At 42.0% G+C, this 18,149-nt stretch overlaps 1 protein-coding gene across 2 annotated transcripts in view; it reads left to right on the top strand.

Annotated features, from left to right (window-relative positions):
- NBAS (NBAS subunit of NRZ tethering complex) overlaps nucleotides 1-18,149 on the top strand; it is a 339,714-nt gene that overhangs the window by 227,002 nt on the left and 94,563 nt on the right. For both annotated transcript variants that reach the window (XM_055400475.2, XM_088841199.1), the window contains exons 42-44: nucleotides 443-553; nucleotides 12,767-13,017; nucleotides 14,147-14,481. In XM_055400475.2, the coding sequence (XP_055256450.2) occupies nucleotides 443-553; nucleotides 12,767-13,017; nucleotides 14,147-14,481 (697 nt within the window). The remainder of the gene's footprint in view (nucleotides 1-442; nucleotides 554-12,766; nucleotides 13,018-14,146; nucleotides 14,482-18,149) is intronic.

Raw genomic sequence — 18,149 nt, 5'->3', positions numbered from 1 at the left:
TTATTTTTATCTCAGTACGTTTTGGACTGGGTCATTCTTTGTTGCAGGAAGGCTGTTCTGTGCATTGTAGGTTGGTCAGCAGCCTCCCTGACCTCTGCCCACTAGATGCCAGCTGCTTTCTCCTTTTCCTTGCCCCCCATGACAAACAAAAATGTCTCCAGACAAAACTGTCAAATGTTCCCTGAGGGGGGCCAAATCACCCTCGTTTGAGGTCCATTGATCTAGATGATTCCTTGGTCAATTGCAGCGCACCACAGTGAAGAAGGAGCATTAAAATCCCTTGGGTGTACTTTTCCTGAAATACTGTGACATGTCTTGTGAGGGACTGCGCTGGCTACATCCCCTTTAGCTGGAGAGCAGTCCTAATGAGTGCTTTCTCTGCTGATTAAGGTTGTGTGTTTCTCTTCTTTCCCTTCCCTGTGGTTGATGCACATCTGTGAAGGACGCTGGAGGAAAACGTCTACAGCATCGCTCTTTCTCTGGCCCAGCGCTACAGTGTCTCCCCTTGGGAGGTTTTTATGACCCATTTCGAGTTCCTGTTCACCGACAGTGGGTAAGCCTGCATCTTGTGTAAGTTTATGTCCATGTCTTTTTTCAGAGTCTGTTTTAGAGGAATCTTGAAGTTGTACTGTTCAATTTCACTTTTCTTTTTGAGCTGTTGTCGACTGGTCTCTGTACAATCTCTCTTCATGCATCTCTTTAGATACCAATACGCTAACGATCGTCTTAGTTTTTGTTTTCAATAATAATAATCCTGAATTTGAGACTTTTTAATTCATTGATTAAAAGGTATTTACTGAGAATCTCTTGTGTACTAGGAATAGTGTTAGGTCCTAGGGTTATAGTCGTGAACAAAAGCAGACATTTGAGTTGTCCTGGAACTTTTAGTCTAGGGTAGAATACAGATCATAGTTGAATAATGACATAGGCAAATATGAAATTAAAACTGTGACAAGCCCTGTATAAGAGAGCCCAACTAGGGGATTTGGCATAGTTAGGGAGGACTTTCCTGAGTAAATAACTCTTGAGCTGAGACATAACTATTGACTCAAAATTAAGTATTGAATATACTATAAGAAGATGGGAAGCGTTTTCTAGCAAGGCAGGACAGTTTACTGTAAAAAGCCCCTTGACAGGATGGAACATGATTTCTGCAGGCCTGATAGATGGTGATGGGGTGAGGCCCTGAGAGCCGGTGGACAATGACGTGAGATGGGGGGAAACCAGACCTTGTAACAAGACCGTGTGGGCCCTATCTAGGGCTGTGGGCTCTTCCTAAGAGTGATAGGCAGGTACCTCAGGATTTAATAAGAGAGAGAGGTTATTTGATTACATTTTCATTTTGGTAAGATCTTTGTGGCCACCATGTTGAAAGATTCTAGGGAGGCCATTTCAGACATATATGGATTGTTAAGGGAACTATGACAGTAATAGACTATAGGATGGATGACCATAGTCTCGAGTAGGGTTTTGAAAGTATAGTAGTGATGAGAATGACCTTCAGAGATACCTGCAAAGTGAAATAGAGGGCACTAAATAAGTCAAATAATAAGGATAAACTAGCTATGGAGGTGAGTGAAAGCAGGAGGGTCAAAAATTACATCCAGGACTTTACTTGGTCAGTCCACTGGATGATGACATCATTTGAGACAGAAAATACTAGTTAGGGACACACGGTTAGGGAAGGGTGAGCAGAAGGCAAAGGAATAGAAGTGTTATACATGTGGCAGTTCCCGAGAGGAAAGATCAAGTGGACAGCGTCTTACAGATTTGGGATTCATAAGGAAAGGTGGAGTTTGGAGATAGGAATTTGGGAGTCATAGGCACATAGATGATAAATAAGCCACGTTGCTAGTGCTCTTTGGGAGTGAATGTAGAATGAGAGAGGAGAAAGACTTATCACAGACTTTGAGGATCTTCCACAATTAGTGGGAGAGGAAGAGCTGCCAGCGAAAGGGACAAAGTCAGCAATTGAGAGGGAGGAGTGTTGTTCTGGGGAAGCTATGGGACAAAAGGGTTTAAAGAAGAGGGGTAGTGTTGAATGGTCAGTTCAGTTCAGTTGCTCAGTCGTGTCCGACTCTTTGCGACCCCATGGACTGCGGCATGCCAGGCTTCCCTGTCCATCACCAACTCTCAGAACTTACTCAAACTCATGTCCATGGAGTCGGTGATGTCATCCAACCATCTCATCCTCTGTTGTCCCCTTCTCCTTCTGCCTTCAATCTTTCCCAGCATCCAAGTTGAATCGTCAAGACCTGTTATAACTTATCAACTTTAATTTTATTAATATTTCTGGAATCTACCATCTACCTCTTAAATATTTATGAAATTGTTACATGGGTGACAGTATTAACCTGTGATAAATATTGCAGTAACTTCACCATTTTGAAGGTGAACATGTTAAGACATGTTCAAATGTTTATTACAAAATGCATATTGGCTTAAAAAATTTTGACATTTTATTAAATGTCTCTTTTCATTGACTGTTACATAAAAGGTCGTTGTATCTGCCCAAACAGGATGCCCTATTGGTCTCTGAATATATTATAAATTATCAGGCAGCCTAGTAATGTGCATGACTTCCCAGCGTATTATTACAGCGGATCGCAGTGTGATTACGCAGATGCACGGCAATTACAAAAGCAGGAAATCATTATCTCCTGATGTCATTACTTATGAGCAACAAAACACCTAAGGTTGATTTAGCAAGTGGTGTTTGCTGCTCCCTGTTCTTTACTTAAAAGACCATCATTTGCCATACTATTCAGTCCAGCTTAGTCACACGAGTATTAAAGATCAGCCGTTAATACAGTAGAAATTGCCCAATATTTACTTGCTGAATCAATACCAATAAGATGTCAATAGATTGGGTGGGATGATTTGGGAGAATGGCATTGAAACATGTATATTATCATATGTGAAATGAATCACCAGTCCAAGTTCAATGCATGATACAAGATGCTTGGGGCTAGCGTACTGGGATGAACCAGAGGGTTGGGATAGGGCGAGAGGTGGGAGGGGGGTTCAAGATGGGGAACACATGTACACCCAGGGCAGATTCGTGTCAATGTATGGCAAAACCAATTCAATAATGTAAAGTAATTAGCCTCCAATTAAAATAAATAAATTAAAAATAATAAAGTATAATATTCGTATAATAAAAAAATGAAAAGGCGTTCTTTATTTTAGGGTTTTTGTGTTACTATTCCTTTAAAAAAGTCATCTTCGCCCCTGAAGTTAATTTTTCTATAATTTTGCCTTTTCCTTCCTCTTGGTTGAATTTGGAGGTATTTCCTCATCTCAGCCAGTGTACAGAGAAGCAGGCACACAGGCTGGGTGAGGCAGCCTTGTGCACTAAAGCAGACGCTTCTGATCAAGAAACCGTGAGTACATGCCGATAGTCTCTCCAGCCGTGTGTCCCTGCATGGGAGAAGTCAGTTCTCAGAAACTCATTCTTCTATATTCTAAAGTCATAAATGATTTCATGGTGAAATGTCAAACCTACAGAACCTGACACATGATCGATCCTTAATGAATGGTAGTGATTACTGGAATTTCACTCCTGTAAGAAAGAGATAATTGTCATAAACACTCAAACTTGAGTTCCTGGTCTCCTTTTCCCCTTATTTTTTCTCATTTTCTTTCTTTTTCTCGGTAGTTTGCAACATCAGAGATGGCTTTGTGGGTCCGTGAGCCTGTAGTCAGCTCCAGCTGGCAGACCTGGCTCTTCTGTGTGCGTTCAGCTCCCTGAGCTCAGGGTTGATTCTCGCTCACCGCAGCCTCCATAGCCCTCTTCACCTCTGGGCTGTTCTAGGCACTTTGGTGCATCTTAGAGATGCAGTTAACTACTAGTGCCTGTGTGGCCTGGTGTGAGGGCATGGGTTTTAGAGTCAGGCCACATTTCAAGATCCAGCTCTGCTCCCCGTAACCCCAACTGTGTAGCCTTGAGCAAGTCTCCTGATCCTCTTGCATTGCTGTTTTCTCAGTTATAAGGACCATGATCCCCACCTGGTTATGGTTGTAAAGATTAGAGAAAATCTGTGGTGGGTGTGTAGCCAGGTGGCTCTTAAATCTGTCAAGATTATTCCTGTTATTGCTCTTGTCAGTTCTGCTGATTCCATCAATGTCTTTAAGTTTTGAATACGGGATCATTTTGAAATGGCAGAGGATGCTTCTAACTGGTGGAATAGTGCATTTGTTTATTCATGAAGTATTATTATCATCTTTTTTACTAGTACCTTTGTATTTTGAGCACAGATTTAAATGTTGAACAAAATGGACTCCTCCTTACCCTTATGGAGCGTATATTCTAACTGGGGAGACGCGCACCACACACACACGGTTAAGAACAACTAAAAACAAATTGCTAGTCATAGTAAGTACCACAAGGAGCAGACAGGAAAGGACATACAAACAGATCACTCCTGGAGAAAGGAAGAAAAGGCATTTGCAGAGGGAAGCCATTCTGAGACAGTGGATTCTTGGCATTTTTGAGTAAAGGAACAACCTTGGTGGCTGGAGTGAATGGAGCCCAGTGAGCAAAGGAGGACTACACAGGGGCCAGAGATACCTTTGACTGTCAGCTTTGAGAATAACCTCAGTCTGTTCCTTCTTACGTAAGCTGCAGACCTGAAGGCCACACATCCTACACTTTTATTTCATTCTGATATTTGCTTTTCTATCACCCAGGGGATTGATCATCTGCATGATCTTGCTTGGGTGGCAGAGATCAAGTGAGATACCCCTTCATCTCAGCTGGTCAGTTCAGTGCCACCTCTTTAGATGTTGGGAAGGGACTCTGCCTGTGCTGTGCTGTTTTGCACAATCAGTTGTATATTGTCTGCTAGGACTCTGTGGTCTCACATATAAGGATGGGCAAGAGCATGTTATAGCTGTGAGGAAGTCAATGAACTATAATGTATCTACCTTTTTTTGTGTTGAAACAGAAGCTGGGGGTTGCTGTTGTTCATAGGCTGATGTCCAGAGTGCCACTTTGTAGAGAATTCTCAGTTCTGGCTTTCTCCTCTTGGCTTAGTTGAAGAGTTAGTGTGAGAATAGTTAGTGTGTGGAAAGGGGGATTTAAGGCAACTTAGCTTTTTGAAAGTATATTGTAACATTGAAAAATAAGGTAAATAAAAATCCAAATCCAGAAAGAATCCATATTGGAGTCAAAGGCTTGACTATAGAAATTCAGGTCATAGGTCTTACCCATTTTTTAAAATTGAGCTATGTATTAATTTTTGATCTTTCTTTGGCCCAAAGGGCCATGATACTGATCATGACTGTGATTTGCATTGTACATAAGAAAAAATCTACCAATCCTAAAAACGGAAGAACTAAATGCTACCATTACCCAAATGGAGGCAATTCTTTTCATATATCTGCTACCTTCCTTTCTGTGTTATGATACTTAAGGCCACTTTTCCCCCAAATAGTAAAGAAAAAAATTCCTTATACTGGCACAAAATGTAGTAAGAAAAAGATGCATTTGGGGCCTGTTCTCATCTTGTGAAAAGTGTTCAGTCCTTGAATCCTACAGGTCTGGATTCACATCACAGCTCTATGACTTCCTTCTAATGTGTCCTTGGTGAGCAAGTTGTTTCATCCTTCTACTCCTAGAGTTTCCTCCTCTGCAAAATGAGTATTCTCACTCCATTTTGCAAAACTGCTGCAAGCTTTGAGATATTTATATAAAATACCTGGCATGTTGTAGTAGATGCTTGCTGCTGCTACTGCTAAGTCACTTCAGTCGTGTCCGACTCTGTGTGACCCCATAGACGGAAGCCCACCAGGCTCCCCCGTCCCTGGGATTCTCCAGGCAAGAACACTGGAGTGGGTTGCCATTTCCTTCTCCAGTAGATGCTTAGAGGTGAAAAAAGTAGTTATTTTTAAGTCTAGGCTTCCCTGGTGGCTCAGTGGGGAAGAATCTGCCAAGCAGGAGATGCAGGTTCAGTCCCTGGGTTGGGAAGATCCTCCAGAGAATGAAATGGCAACCCTCTCCAGTATTCTTGCCTGGGACCTGTGAAATCCCATGGACAGAGGAGCCTGGTGGACTGACCTCATGGAGTCACAAAAGAGTCAGACATGACTTAACAACTAAACAACAGCAGCTATTAATTCTGGAAACAGACCAGATTTACTGAACTCACCCTCTGACAGCTGTCAACCTAAGATTGCACATCTGATTTTTGAATAGTTATTTTTCAGATCAATGTGAATATCAGTTATAAGATACCTGCTTCGTAAGAGTTAAATGAGATAGCATAATACTTGCTATCTAAGAAATGCTTAGTAAAAGGATGCCTATTGCTATGTCTGTGCTGTCGTACCTTTTAGAATATTTTTGGTAAAGAGATATTAATAGGAGATTCTATAAATCAGTTGGAGTTGACAATTTATGAGAAATGAGAAGGCTTAAGGGGTCAGGCTTGTCCTTCTGGAGGAGACAAAGCCTGTTCACATGGCTTTCCTTCCACATAACCACTCTGTCCATAGAAAGCGTTCCACAGAGGAGCTCGCCAAGTGCTTGTGTGACAGGAAGTCGACCCCGAGGTCCTCATTTCTGAGCCTCTCATGAAGTTTGTAGGTGACCTTGCAGAGTGAAAGTTCATATTTTGGTTTGCGAAAGCACTTGGCTAACATGCTGGAGAAGCTGAAAAAGGCCATCATTTTTTCACCACTTTTCCTCTACTTAATCACATATGCAGCTATCAGGCAGCACTACAGATCAGGTCTGTGCCATCAGGTTCCTTCGGAGGCATTTGTGTGGTAAATATCTTGGACTGTTACCCTCGCATTGGGAAGGAGTTTCCCTCCTCACACTGGAGGAGTTGTGATTTAAAGGGTAGAATTGTCTCTTTCCACAGTGGTGGAAAGAGTCAGTGGTGGGGGCCTGTTCACCTGTGGCCATGGTCATTCATGTGGCTTTATGTTTCTTCATACTACTGGGGTTAGTCTTTGGGGGACCTCTAGGCCCATCCCTTTGCTCCCTCCAGCCTCTCCCAGGAGCCCTCACCTCTCTCCTTCCAGCCCCCTTCTGTGTACTCCTTACAGTCAACTCATGGAATGGTGTATCACTCAGTCTCAGTTTAAGTAAAGTATAATACATTGGAATAAATTTTGTTTCCCTATACAAATATAAGTCCTTTCAATTCATGCTGTTCTTGAATCACATTTTTGGGTGATTGACAACTAGAAGCCATTACAGAACCCCTTAATCGTGGGATTAGTACCAATAATTTATTCCTTGTGCCTTTAGTACAACTAATGCTAGCTTCTACCTGTAGTTAATCTCTGAAAGTTAATGAGCTGCCTTATAGTTAAAACTTAGAAAAAGCACTTAAACAGTTTTTAAGGACAACCACTGATTTGATTAGTGAAAAGTCCACATGGTATTTCTTCCTACTCTTCTTGAATATGGGTTCTTTGGAATTGCTTTCTAAGTAGAGATTTCATTTCTTGTTCTGAAGAGAAGCTAACAGCTTCTTTCGATGGAACTATTAAAATGGATTATCGATTACTGGCATATAAAAGATCTTAGTACCTTGTAATTTACTGAAGAGGGAGGTTTTCGTATTTATCATGTGTCAGTAAAGATATTCCAGTATCTCTCTTGACAAGATAATTAGGGAAAATTGCACATTGAGCAAACTGAATTGTAGGCACAGAAGAGTAGGTGGGTGGGAAGGGGGAAGGTAATGTTGACTGAAAGAGATTATTTTCAGAATCAAGTCAAACATAGATGAGCTAAAGCTATTATGATTTAGTCATTGTCCATTTTGTAAATGAGTCTGTCTTAGATACTGTTTATCAGGTGATAGGAATGAAGTATGACAGGAGAACTCAGATTTTTGCCGCTGGGAGAGAGAACTAATGTCTGTGCTAGAGAAAGAATCCTGTTTTTGAAATGGTTATCAGTACAGGTGCTGGAGCTCCATGGACTGGTAGCTGCTTTGTGACAGGTGAGCAGACCCATCCACACAGAGTCCCGACAGATCTGGACACTTGGTCTTAGGCAGGTCACTTGTCGCTAATGACAGTTCTCATCTGTAAGTTGGTAATTGGTCTTACTTGGTGGCTCAGATGGTAAAGAATCTGCCTGCAGCGCAGGAGATCTGGGTTCAGTCCCTGGGTTAGGAAGATCTCCTAGAGAGGGAAATGGCAACCCACTCCAGTATTCTTGCCTGGAGAATCCCACAGACAGAGGAACCTGATAGGCTACAGTCCATGGGGTCACAAAGAGTTGGACACAACAGAGTGACTAACATTTTCACTTACAAGTTGATAATTACCCAGATTCCACTTGTCTAGCACAGTTATCAGTGTAACAAGTGCAAGATTTTATTTTTTTTTCTTTTTTCCTTCTTCCATCGAACATGTTCTTCTGCTTGCAAATCTTTGTGAGTGTGAATCATCTTAACAGGATGACACAGCTTCTTATTTACTTCTTCACTACATTGTTTTCAGACTTCACTTAGCAAATTACAAAGGAACATCAGAAAATCTGTGACTTTCATATACCACCGGGTATACAGTACAGGCGGAGAAGGCAATGGCAAGCCACTCCAGTACTCTTGCCTAGAAAATCCCATGGACGGAGGAGCCTGGTAGGCTGCAGTCCATGGGCTCGCTACAAGTCAGACATGACTGAGTGACTTCACTTTCACTTTTCACTTTCACACATTGGAGAAGGAAATGGCAACCCACTCCAGTGTTCTTGCCTGGAGAATCCCAGGGATGGTGGAGCCTGGTGGGCTGCCGTCTATGGGGTCGCGGAGAGTCGGACACAACTGAAGTGACTTAGCAGCAGCATACAGTACAGGCATACCTTGAAGATATTGCAGGTTTGGTTACAGATCACAGAAATAAAGCCAATATCACAATAAAGCTAGTACATGAATTTTTGTTTCACAGTGCATATAAAAGTATTGCAGTCTGCTCAGTTCAGTTCAGTCGCTCAGTCGTGTCCGACTCTCCGCGACCCCATGAATCACAGCACGCCAGGCCTCCCTGTCCTTCACCAGCTCCCAGAGTTCACTCAAACTCATGTCCACAGAGTCGGTGATGCCATCCAGCCATCTCATTCTCTGTCATCCCCTTCTCCTCCCGCCCCCAACCTTTCCCAGCATCAGAGTCTTTTCCAGTGAGTCAACTTGTCGCATGAGGTGGCCAAAGTATTGCAGTTTCAGCTTTAGCATCAGTCCTTCCAATGAACACCCAGGATTGATCTCCTTTAGAATGGACTGGTTGGATCTCCTTGCAGTACAAGGGACTCTCAAGAGTCTTCTCCAACACCACAGTTCAAAAGCATCAATTCTTCGGTGATCAGCTTTCTTCACAGTCCAACCAACTCTCACATCCATACATGACCACGGGAAAAACCATAGCCTTGACTAGACGGACCTTTGTTGGCAAAGTAATGTCTCTGCTTTTTAATATATTATCAAGGTTGATCATAACTTTCCTTCCAAGGAGTAAGCGTCTTTTAATTTCATGGCTGCAATCAGCATCTACAGTGATTTTGGAGCCCCCAAAAATAAAGTCTGAGACTGTTTCCACTGTTTTTCCATCTATTTCCCAAGAAGTGATGGGACCAGATGCCATGATCTTTGTTTTCTGAATGTTGAGCTGTAAGTGTGCAAAAATAATTACATCTAAAAAACGTGCATACCTTAATTAAAAGATATTTCATTGCTTAAAAATTCCAAAACAATTGCAATAGTCACATCCAAGATCACTAATCACAGATAACCATAACAAATATAATAATAATGACAAAGTTTGAAATATTGCGAGAATTACCAAACTGTGACACAGAGACATGAAGTTAGCAAATGCTCTTGGGAAAATGACACCAGTCGTCTTGTATGATGCAGGGTGCCACCAAGCTTCCATTTGTCTAAAAAAAATTCAAGTATATATGAAATACAGTAAAGCAAAGCACAGTAAAACGAGGCCTGTGTATTTCAGAGACGACCTTGCACGCTTTGAATAGTTGTGGGATCCAGAAGAGTTTCGGACTAGCCATCCATTTATACTCACCCTTTCCCATACAGACCTTGTGCGCTCTTGTCTTGATACTTTCGTTCATGTTATTTCTGCTTCATTCCTTTCTATGATACCAATTTCAAGCACTTCTTTCAATAAACCTTCTGTTGTCATTGATGTCTACCTCCTCTGAAGTTACACCCTTCGTGGCCTTATCCTTTTATTTTTATTTTTTAATTGAAGGATAATTGCTTTACAGTGCTGTGTTGGTTTCTGCCATACATCAGTGTGAATCAGTCATAAGTGTACATATGTCGCCTCCCTCCCACCGCTCTCGGTTGCCACAGAGCACCGGGTTCAGCTCCTTGTGTTATATGGCAGTTTCCCACTAGCTGTCTATTTTACATGTGGTATGTATGCATTTCAGTGCTACTCTTTCAGTTCATCCCACCCTTTCCTTCCCCCGTTCTGTCTACGATTCTGTTCTCTAGGTCTCCAAGTGGTTCTCCTCTTGATTGGGATATAATTTCATGTCCTTTGTTAGCCCACACCATTATTGTGCATTATTGTTTAATTGTTTAGAACGCAACTGGATTTTCACACTGCTAGCTGAGAGCTCTGTGTTGAAATCTCGATACCCTCCCTGGTGCTGAGCACAGGTCTCTTGTCTGTAGAGGACACCTAAGCTTTTGTTCATCCTCACATCTATCTGGCATTCATAAGGCACATGTCGGGTGTTTCCTTCGAACCACACACTGGTACTGGGTACTGAGAAACTAAAGCTAAAGAAGATGCGGTGTCATTTTTGCCATCAAGTAGTGTGTAGTCTATGTGGGACAGGCAGACTAGTAAATAGTTAAAACATGTTATGAATAGAAGGAAACTGTGGGGCATTTTTATAGTCCAGGAACATTTTTATAGAGAGGGATATTTTTGCAAATGTTTGAATTATATCTTAATAGAAAAATAGGATTTCTCTTGAAGTGAAAGTTAAAAAAGCATTTTGGAATTGCTTGATATTTTGACTTTATAGATTGTTGCCACTATCCCAAGTATTATCACACCATCGTACAGATTTTAAAGTATATCGTGTATTACCTTTATTTACATAAAACAAAAACATGTCTTGGCACTTTCTAAAAGAGGGAATTCCAATGATTAGGATGTTGCATTTCAGAGGAGTTGCTTCTAAACTATATAAAGCTTAACTTTTATTCTGCTTGAGGTCTCACTTCATGCTCCAGGTCTCATTCTCTGCTCCCAGGTTCTTTCTCTGCTGTAACTATGAACTCTGGAAGCTGGGGTTTCCATTGGAGCCCAGGGCTGCCTGAAGACCTTTTTTTTTTTTTTAATTGGAGGCTAATTATTTTACAATATTATATTGGTTGCCTCTTACAGTTAGAAAGCTTGAAGCTCTTCCTTTGTGGGGTGTCTGGATTAAACTGGGCAGGAGGCACTGTGTTCTGTCCAGAGGAAAGTATGATACCAAAATTCAGCACTCTCCATCACTCATTTAACACAAACTGATTAACCAAACAAAAGCCCCTTAAAATTGTTTCAACAGTTTGACATTAAATTACTTTTAATAAATTACATTACAAAAACATCTGCTACTGCTAAGTCGCTTCAGTCGTGTCTGACTCTGTGCGACCCCATAGACAGCAGCCCACAAGGCTCCGCCATCCCTGGGATTCTCCAGGCAAGAACACTGGAGTGGGTTGCCATTTCCTTCTCCAATGTGTGAAAGTGAAGTCGCTCAGTCGTTTCCGACTCTTCGCGACCCCCTGGACTGCAGCCTACCAGGCTCCTCCGTCCGTGGGATTTTCCAGGCAAAAGTACTGGAGTGGGGTGCCATTGCCTTCTCTGACAAAAACATCTAAGTCAAGATTAAAACATTAAGATATGTGCTTTATTCAAGTGGCTTCTTTATTACAGACAATTCAAGCGCAAGTATCTCTTCTTTCCTATTTTTATTGTTTGAACACAGTGTCAGGATTATGTCTTCTGAATATCAGTTCTAGCCTCTTGGATATAAAATTTACACCAGAAAGTTGGGCGTTTTTCTTCACCTCCCTTCTTCCTAAATTCCTGAAATAATAAGTTTGTTTACATTTCTATAATGAAGCTCGAGTTTTACATTTTTTCTTATGACATAAATAAATAACGCATAGTGGAAGGTGACAGATCTGGTTTCATTTCCTAGCTAGTAAACACTGGGCTGCTCTCTGGTGCAGAAATGTGAAATAATATGACTTTCTAGGGTTACTTTAGATCCACATGAGATAATGTGAAAATCCTGTAGTACCATTTGAAATGGAAACGACCCGCACCTGTACCAGAGACAAGTGGTACTACTGTGTTTGATCAGGCAGCAAGAAGGAGTTTGTGAGCAGCAGCCTTTCTTCCCAGAGAAGGCAATGGCACCCCACTCCAGTACTCTTGCCTGGAAAATCCCATGGACAGAGGAGCCTGGTGGGCTGCAGTCCATGGGGTCGCTACTAGTCTGACATGACTGAGCGACTTCACTTTCACTTTTCACTTTCACACATTGGAGAAGGAAATGGCAGCCCACTCCAGTGTTCTTGCCTGGAGAATCCCAGGGATGGGGGAGCCTGGTGGGCTGCCGTCTATGGGGTCACACAGAGTCGGACACGACTGAAGTGACTTAGCAGCAGCAGCAGCAGCCTTTCTTCCTAGGTTTCCAAAAAAAGGACACTTAAAAAAAAAATAATGGAACCAAATCTTACCCATCTTAACATCATTTGTCTCTTAATTTCAGTTTGTCCACAGTAGAAATTGAAAACCGCGCCCAGTCCCTTCATCTCTTTGAGACATTGAAGACCGACCCCGAAGGCTTTCACAAACACATGGTCAAGTATATTTACCCTACGATCGGTGGCTTTGATCACGAAAGGCTGCTGTACTATTTCACTCTGCTGGAGAGCTGTGGCTGTACGGATCTTGGGAAGTACGCCATTAAACCGGAAACCCATGTTCGGCTGCTGAAGAAATTTAAGGTAGTGGCATCAGGTAAGACGATCATCTTCCTGCCTGAATTCATTCTTTAAATTCAGTCTCGGACTTCATTTTTGGTGCATGATCGTGTTCCTGCACTGTGGCTGGTATACCTGTGAAACCACAGTATTTTGATGCTAACTGACTTTAGTTATCATCTCTCCAGCTCCTTTACTTACTGTTGAGAGACTTAAATACTGGAGAAAGTTAGGTCACACAGTGACTTACAGAAGGCCTGGTATTAAAATTCAAAGTTTCTGAGGTCTTTTTTCCCCTACTCCCATTGTTTATATTTTATCTATATAAATGACATGGTTAAGACCCTTTAAAATAGGCCTTTTGGCAGAATTTTACTTCAGTGGAACCTATATGTTTAAGGAATGTATGAAGCCTTTAAAATAAGAGCTTTAGAATCTTTAATGAATTGTGGATCTGTAGAATGGTGTCTGTTTGTCTTTATGCTCATAACTAAGAGGTTAAACAGAAAGTATGCAATTAAAGATGGGAAAAGAAAAAGGGGAAAAAAAAGAAAAGTTAACTATATTAAAATCTCTCAAATCTGTATGAAATTTTATGATTTACTGAACCCGGGTCTCCTGCATTGCAGGCAGATTCTTTACCATCCGAGCCACCTGGGAGGCCTTTATAATTTATAAGGTACTTTCATCTGTTATTCATAACGATTGTGAGAATTTACTTCAGTTTATCAGTGGTTTACTGAGTAACTGAATTCGACCCTGGACCAGAAACAGAGGAAAAGGAGTGAGGTTCAACCTCTGCCTTTAGGTAGTTGATGAGATGTCAGTTGGATGACAGATGAACATGGTGCAGTTTGGCGAGAGCATCGTTAGAGGAGGACGTAGGTGCTATGGGACACTGAGCAAGTGAGGAGGTGTTGCCAGGTCCAGGGTACACGTGAGGATGCTGGGACTCACAGAGTGACCTGTTCAGGGCTACACAGCTGGCCAAGCTGCAGGCAGGGATTGGAACTCAGATTTTCAGTCTTATCTCAGTGACAAACGAAGCTGTCTGTTGGAACTGAATCTTTTCATTCAGCCACGCAAGAGGCCCTGTGTGGGTTTGAAAGTTCCTGTATGTTTATGTTGGAATGAACTACTCTCTCTTTTTCTCGCCTTTCCAATAGGTCTTGATTACAAAAAGCTGACTGATGAAAGCATGAATCCCCTTGAGGCACTGGAGCCAATCCTTTCAAGTCAGAACATCTTATCCATTTCCAAACTTGTCCCCAAAATCCCTGGAAAGGATGGCCGCACGCTTTCCCCAAGCTCTCTGTACACCATCTGGTTACAGAAGCTGTTCTGGACTGGAGACCCTCACCTCGTTAAACAAGTCCCGGCGTCCCCCCAAGAGTGGCTGCATGCCTATGATGTCTGCATGAAGTACTTCGATCGCCTCCTCCCAGGTGACCTCATCACTGTGGTGGACGCGGTGACCTTTTCTCCAAAAGCTGTGACCAAGGTAACCAAAAAGATAGCTTCACGTAGACTGGCCATTGTAGAAGAAATGAAAATTGCCCTTCCGGTCTGTTTGTTTTTGTTTCCTTTCTTGGAATGAGGAACGCTCACATGGTTGGTGGTTTCGTCTTTTGCTGAGCACGATGTGTGTTCGTTGGGAGGCCATTTTTCCCTCTCTCAGTTGTGCAGGTAGTCTGAATCAGGCTTGACGGCTGTAACTTGCACATCCATTTTGAGCATGTTACACTTGTTCTCGTAATACGTCATTTTGTAGTAAATACTCCATCCTCGTCTTTCCAACTGACAAGTGGAAAGAACCTCCAGTGCCAAGCCCATGTTTCCTGTACTCAGAGCCAGGCTAACAACTCGCTGCATTGAATATCGAGATCTTAAAAAAAATTTCACATTAATAACACTTAGGATGTGACTGGCTGGTAGAATTGCCTGGAGTCTGTGTGGCGTTTTCCAGTGTTCACTCTGTATCTCGGTGAGCACTTTAACTGGATTCTAAGTTCTGCTGTTGCTCCTTCAACAATGTAGACCTTCTCATAAATAAACGATATAGGTCCTTCCCCTCCCTTTCTTGCCCCTCTCACCTAGACTCCCCTGCTTACCGCAAATGTGAATTTCTCATTACTTGGACATGGGGCATTAACTCTCCTAGAAAATCTGAGACTGCTGGTCTCAGATCTAAACAGCATCATCTTTGGGACTTCCTTTCACTTTCTCTCCCTTGTCTTTGCTGCTACCTTCTCTTTCTACCAAGTTGCCCAGTCTGCCCAGGACCCTACCCTGTGTATTTTTACTGTAGTTCATGTTATCCTGAAAACTGAGTGTAGAGTCTAAGAATCCAAGTCATTCATTTGGAGATTAGCATAGGTGGAGGTTCAAACATCTACTAGAAGTGCTAGTTTTAGCTGCGTTGCAAGATTAATAGTTGTGGGTAACCAAGGACTCCATTTCCTTATTATAACTCAATAAATTCAGTTAATAACTTGGTTTGAAATTTTTTTTTTCCTTTCACTTATTTTTTATTCCTTTTTTGGTTTTGTGGCTTAGAGAAATATGTTTCAATTCTCTGAACCACTGTGTGCTAAAAATTTCTGCCTTTAAGTTGTTAGGCATGTTAGATGAGGCCACATTTGCAAATTATGTTTTTATTTTTTTTTTATCTTGTTTTAAAATTTTTTTTAAATTTATTTATTTTTTTTATTTTACAATATTATATTGGTTGGTTTTGCCATACATTGACATGAATTTGCCCCGGATTTACATAAGTTCCCCCTCCTGAACCCCCCTCCCACCTCCCTCCTCCCTTTATCCTCCCTCTGGGTCATCCCCGGTTTGAAATTTTATAACCAATACGGTGAAAAGGAGATAATCATTTTTGTTGTTGTTAAGAAAAAGGCAAGGATGGTTATAAAAGGATTTAGCATGATATATCTGAAAAGAGCACGCATGTAGAGTTACAAGGCTTTGAACTCTGGACATGCCACTTAGCTCCTTGGTTTAGCCTCAGGAATCACTGTTAGACTTCTGCCTCCTTAGGGCAGAGGCTGTAATTGGAATTTATGAGATAGATAATAGCATTACCCTGATTTGAATAGGTGAGGAAATGAAATTGAGGTTCAACAAGGTTAATTTGGTAATAGAGGAGCTATGATTTGAACTCAGGGAGGCTTGTTCCAGGGTCTTTGCTCTTAAGTACTGAAGTATACTATTTCTAAGAAGTAGAACAAACAGCTAGAGTCAAGGGACCTGGAGCCTTTGTAGCCACTGTGGGAGAAAAGTAGGGCCAGAGAGCTCCAGGCGTTTTCAGTCCAAGTGGAGCAGCCTGTCATGGAATGGATTTTTCCTCAGCAGGGCTGAGTCTAAATGAGGAAGGACGGGCTGGAGCCTTGCAGTGTCTGGGAAAAGACGAGAGTCCAGCAAACAGTGGATAAATCTCCAAGGGTGAGAAGAAGTTGGGCTCCAGTTAAGTACTAGCAATGCTGGAAGTGTGTTTAGGAGGGAAAGGGCTGAGCCAGGAGGGGTGTTGAAATCCAAGGAAATGGCTCCAGAGCTGGGTGGGACCTGTGAACCCGCTGAAGGAGCTTGACAAGTGAACAGACTGGCCAGGAAGATGGAGTGGCCCAGGCTGAAGAAGGTTTTATGTATCTTGTCTAAGGGCAGAGGCAAAGCCTAGCATAGCCAGCCAAGGCCATGTTCTAATTGTGAGCACGTGTGTGGCGGTGGAGAAACAGCCTAGACTTTCCAACATCAGCGTTAAGCAAACCGAGGATTTAGATGCAGAGTCTACTCAGATTGTTGTTTATGTTTTAAGTCAGACAATTTTAAGTTACAGCACATTCTCATTGCCTTAGTTTCTTAATTGTGTATCTTTAAGATACCCTCCAACCACGAGAAAATATATGACCCAGTTGTCTGTGGGCATATGTGCACTTTTTCCGAGGAAAAGATGCATAGCTGACCCAGTTGGGATCGAGTCAGTTAATTGTGGTGTTGTTTTCTCTTAGCCCAGATGGTGTAATTCTCAGCAAGATATTTTACTGTAGAATGTGTCAAGAGGTGGTTTCCTACTAACTCAAGCTATAGAAAAGTAAGACAGCCACATTAATTTGCTGTCTTTAGCTTTATGTCTGTTCTTGGTTTATTAATTGGCAAGCTTTCAGTTTTCCATTCAGAGAGGGCAAATTCAAAGTTTAGGTGCAATGCGTCTTTGATATCACACAATGCTGTCCTAGAGAGAGAGGGTATAAAATTCATGTTGAAATACAACCCTCACACGTCAGAGGACACATTTGGAAAAGGAAATGCAGCTGGATGTGGCCAAGTTTGCAAAACACCAGATGTTGCCACAGCTTGTACATGATGTAAAAAATGTAAAATAAGTGTATGTTACTCATATATAGTGTGCAGTTTTCAAACGTGTACCCACATTTAATTCCGAGCCAAACTTTTGGAAAGAACTGGTGAACTCCTGCTAGAGGGCCTAAGTATTCAGATACTGGAATTCATAGAGGAATATCCCCGGAGCCTGAATTTCATACTCATTCTGTGATGAAATAAGCCTGCTAAGGCACTTTGCCTTCATAATAGTAGTCGCTTGCGCTAGCAGAATTCATAGACATTCTGGGGAAAATATTCACAAAACAACATTATATCATGTAGGCTAAGATTGAATTTGCATGACATTCGAGGTGATGAATATGCAGAAGGGAAAAGAATACAAATGTTTCAAGTGCATTGGCTCTAGTTCTCAATTGCCGCTTTCCAGTTGAGTCAGGTTAGGGTTGCTCTCCTATTGCTTTTCCAAATCAGTAATTAGAAACATTTTTATAGAAGGGCCAGAGAATGAGTTAGTGGGGTTAGAAATCCAAGAAAATGGTCAGCAAAGCTGAAAAGCAGATTAGAACACCATTTGCTTGGTTCAGACATGATGTGATTATAGAAGGGGGCTGCTGATGCTATGTCGCTTCAGTCATGTCTGACTCTGTGCGACCCCATAGACGGCAGCCCACCAAGCTCCCCCATCCCTGGGATTCTCCAGGCAAGAACACTGGAGTGGGTTGCCATTTCCTTCTCCAATGCATGAAAGTGAAAGTGAAGTCGCTCAGTCGTGTCCAAATCTCAGTGACCCCATGGACTGCAGCCTACCAGGCTCCTCCATCC

This window comes from Moschus berezovskii, chromosome 11 (genome assembly GCF_049115385.1).
Source record: "Moschus berezovskii isolate FMDL1 chromosome 11, NW_MosBer_1.0, whole genome shotgun sequence".
NCBI lineage: Eukaryota > Metazoa > Chordata > Mammalia > Artiodactyla > Moschidae > Moschus > Moschus berezovskii.
Note: the sequence above shows the minus strand (reverse complement) of the source record. Positions and strands in the feature narration are given on the sequence as shown.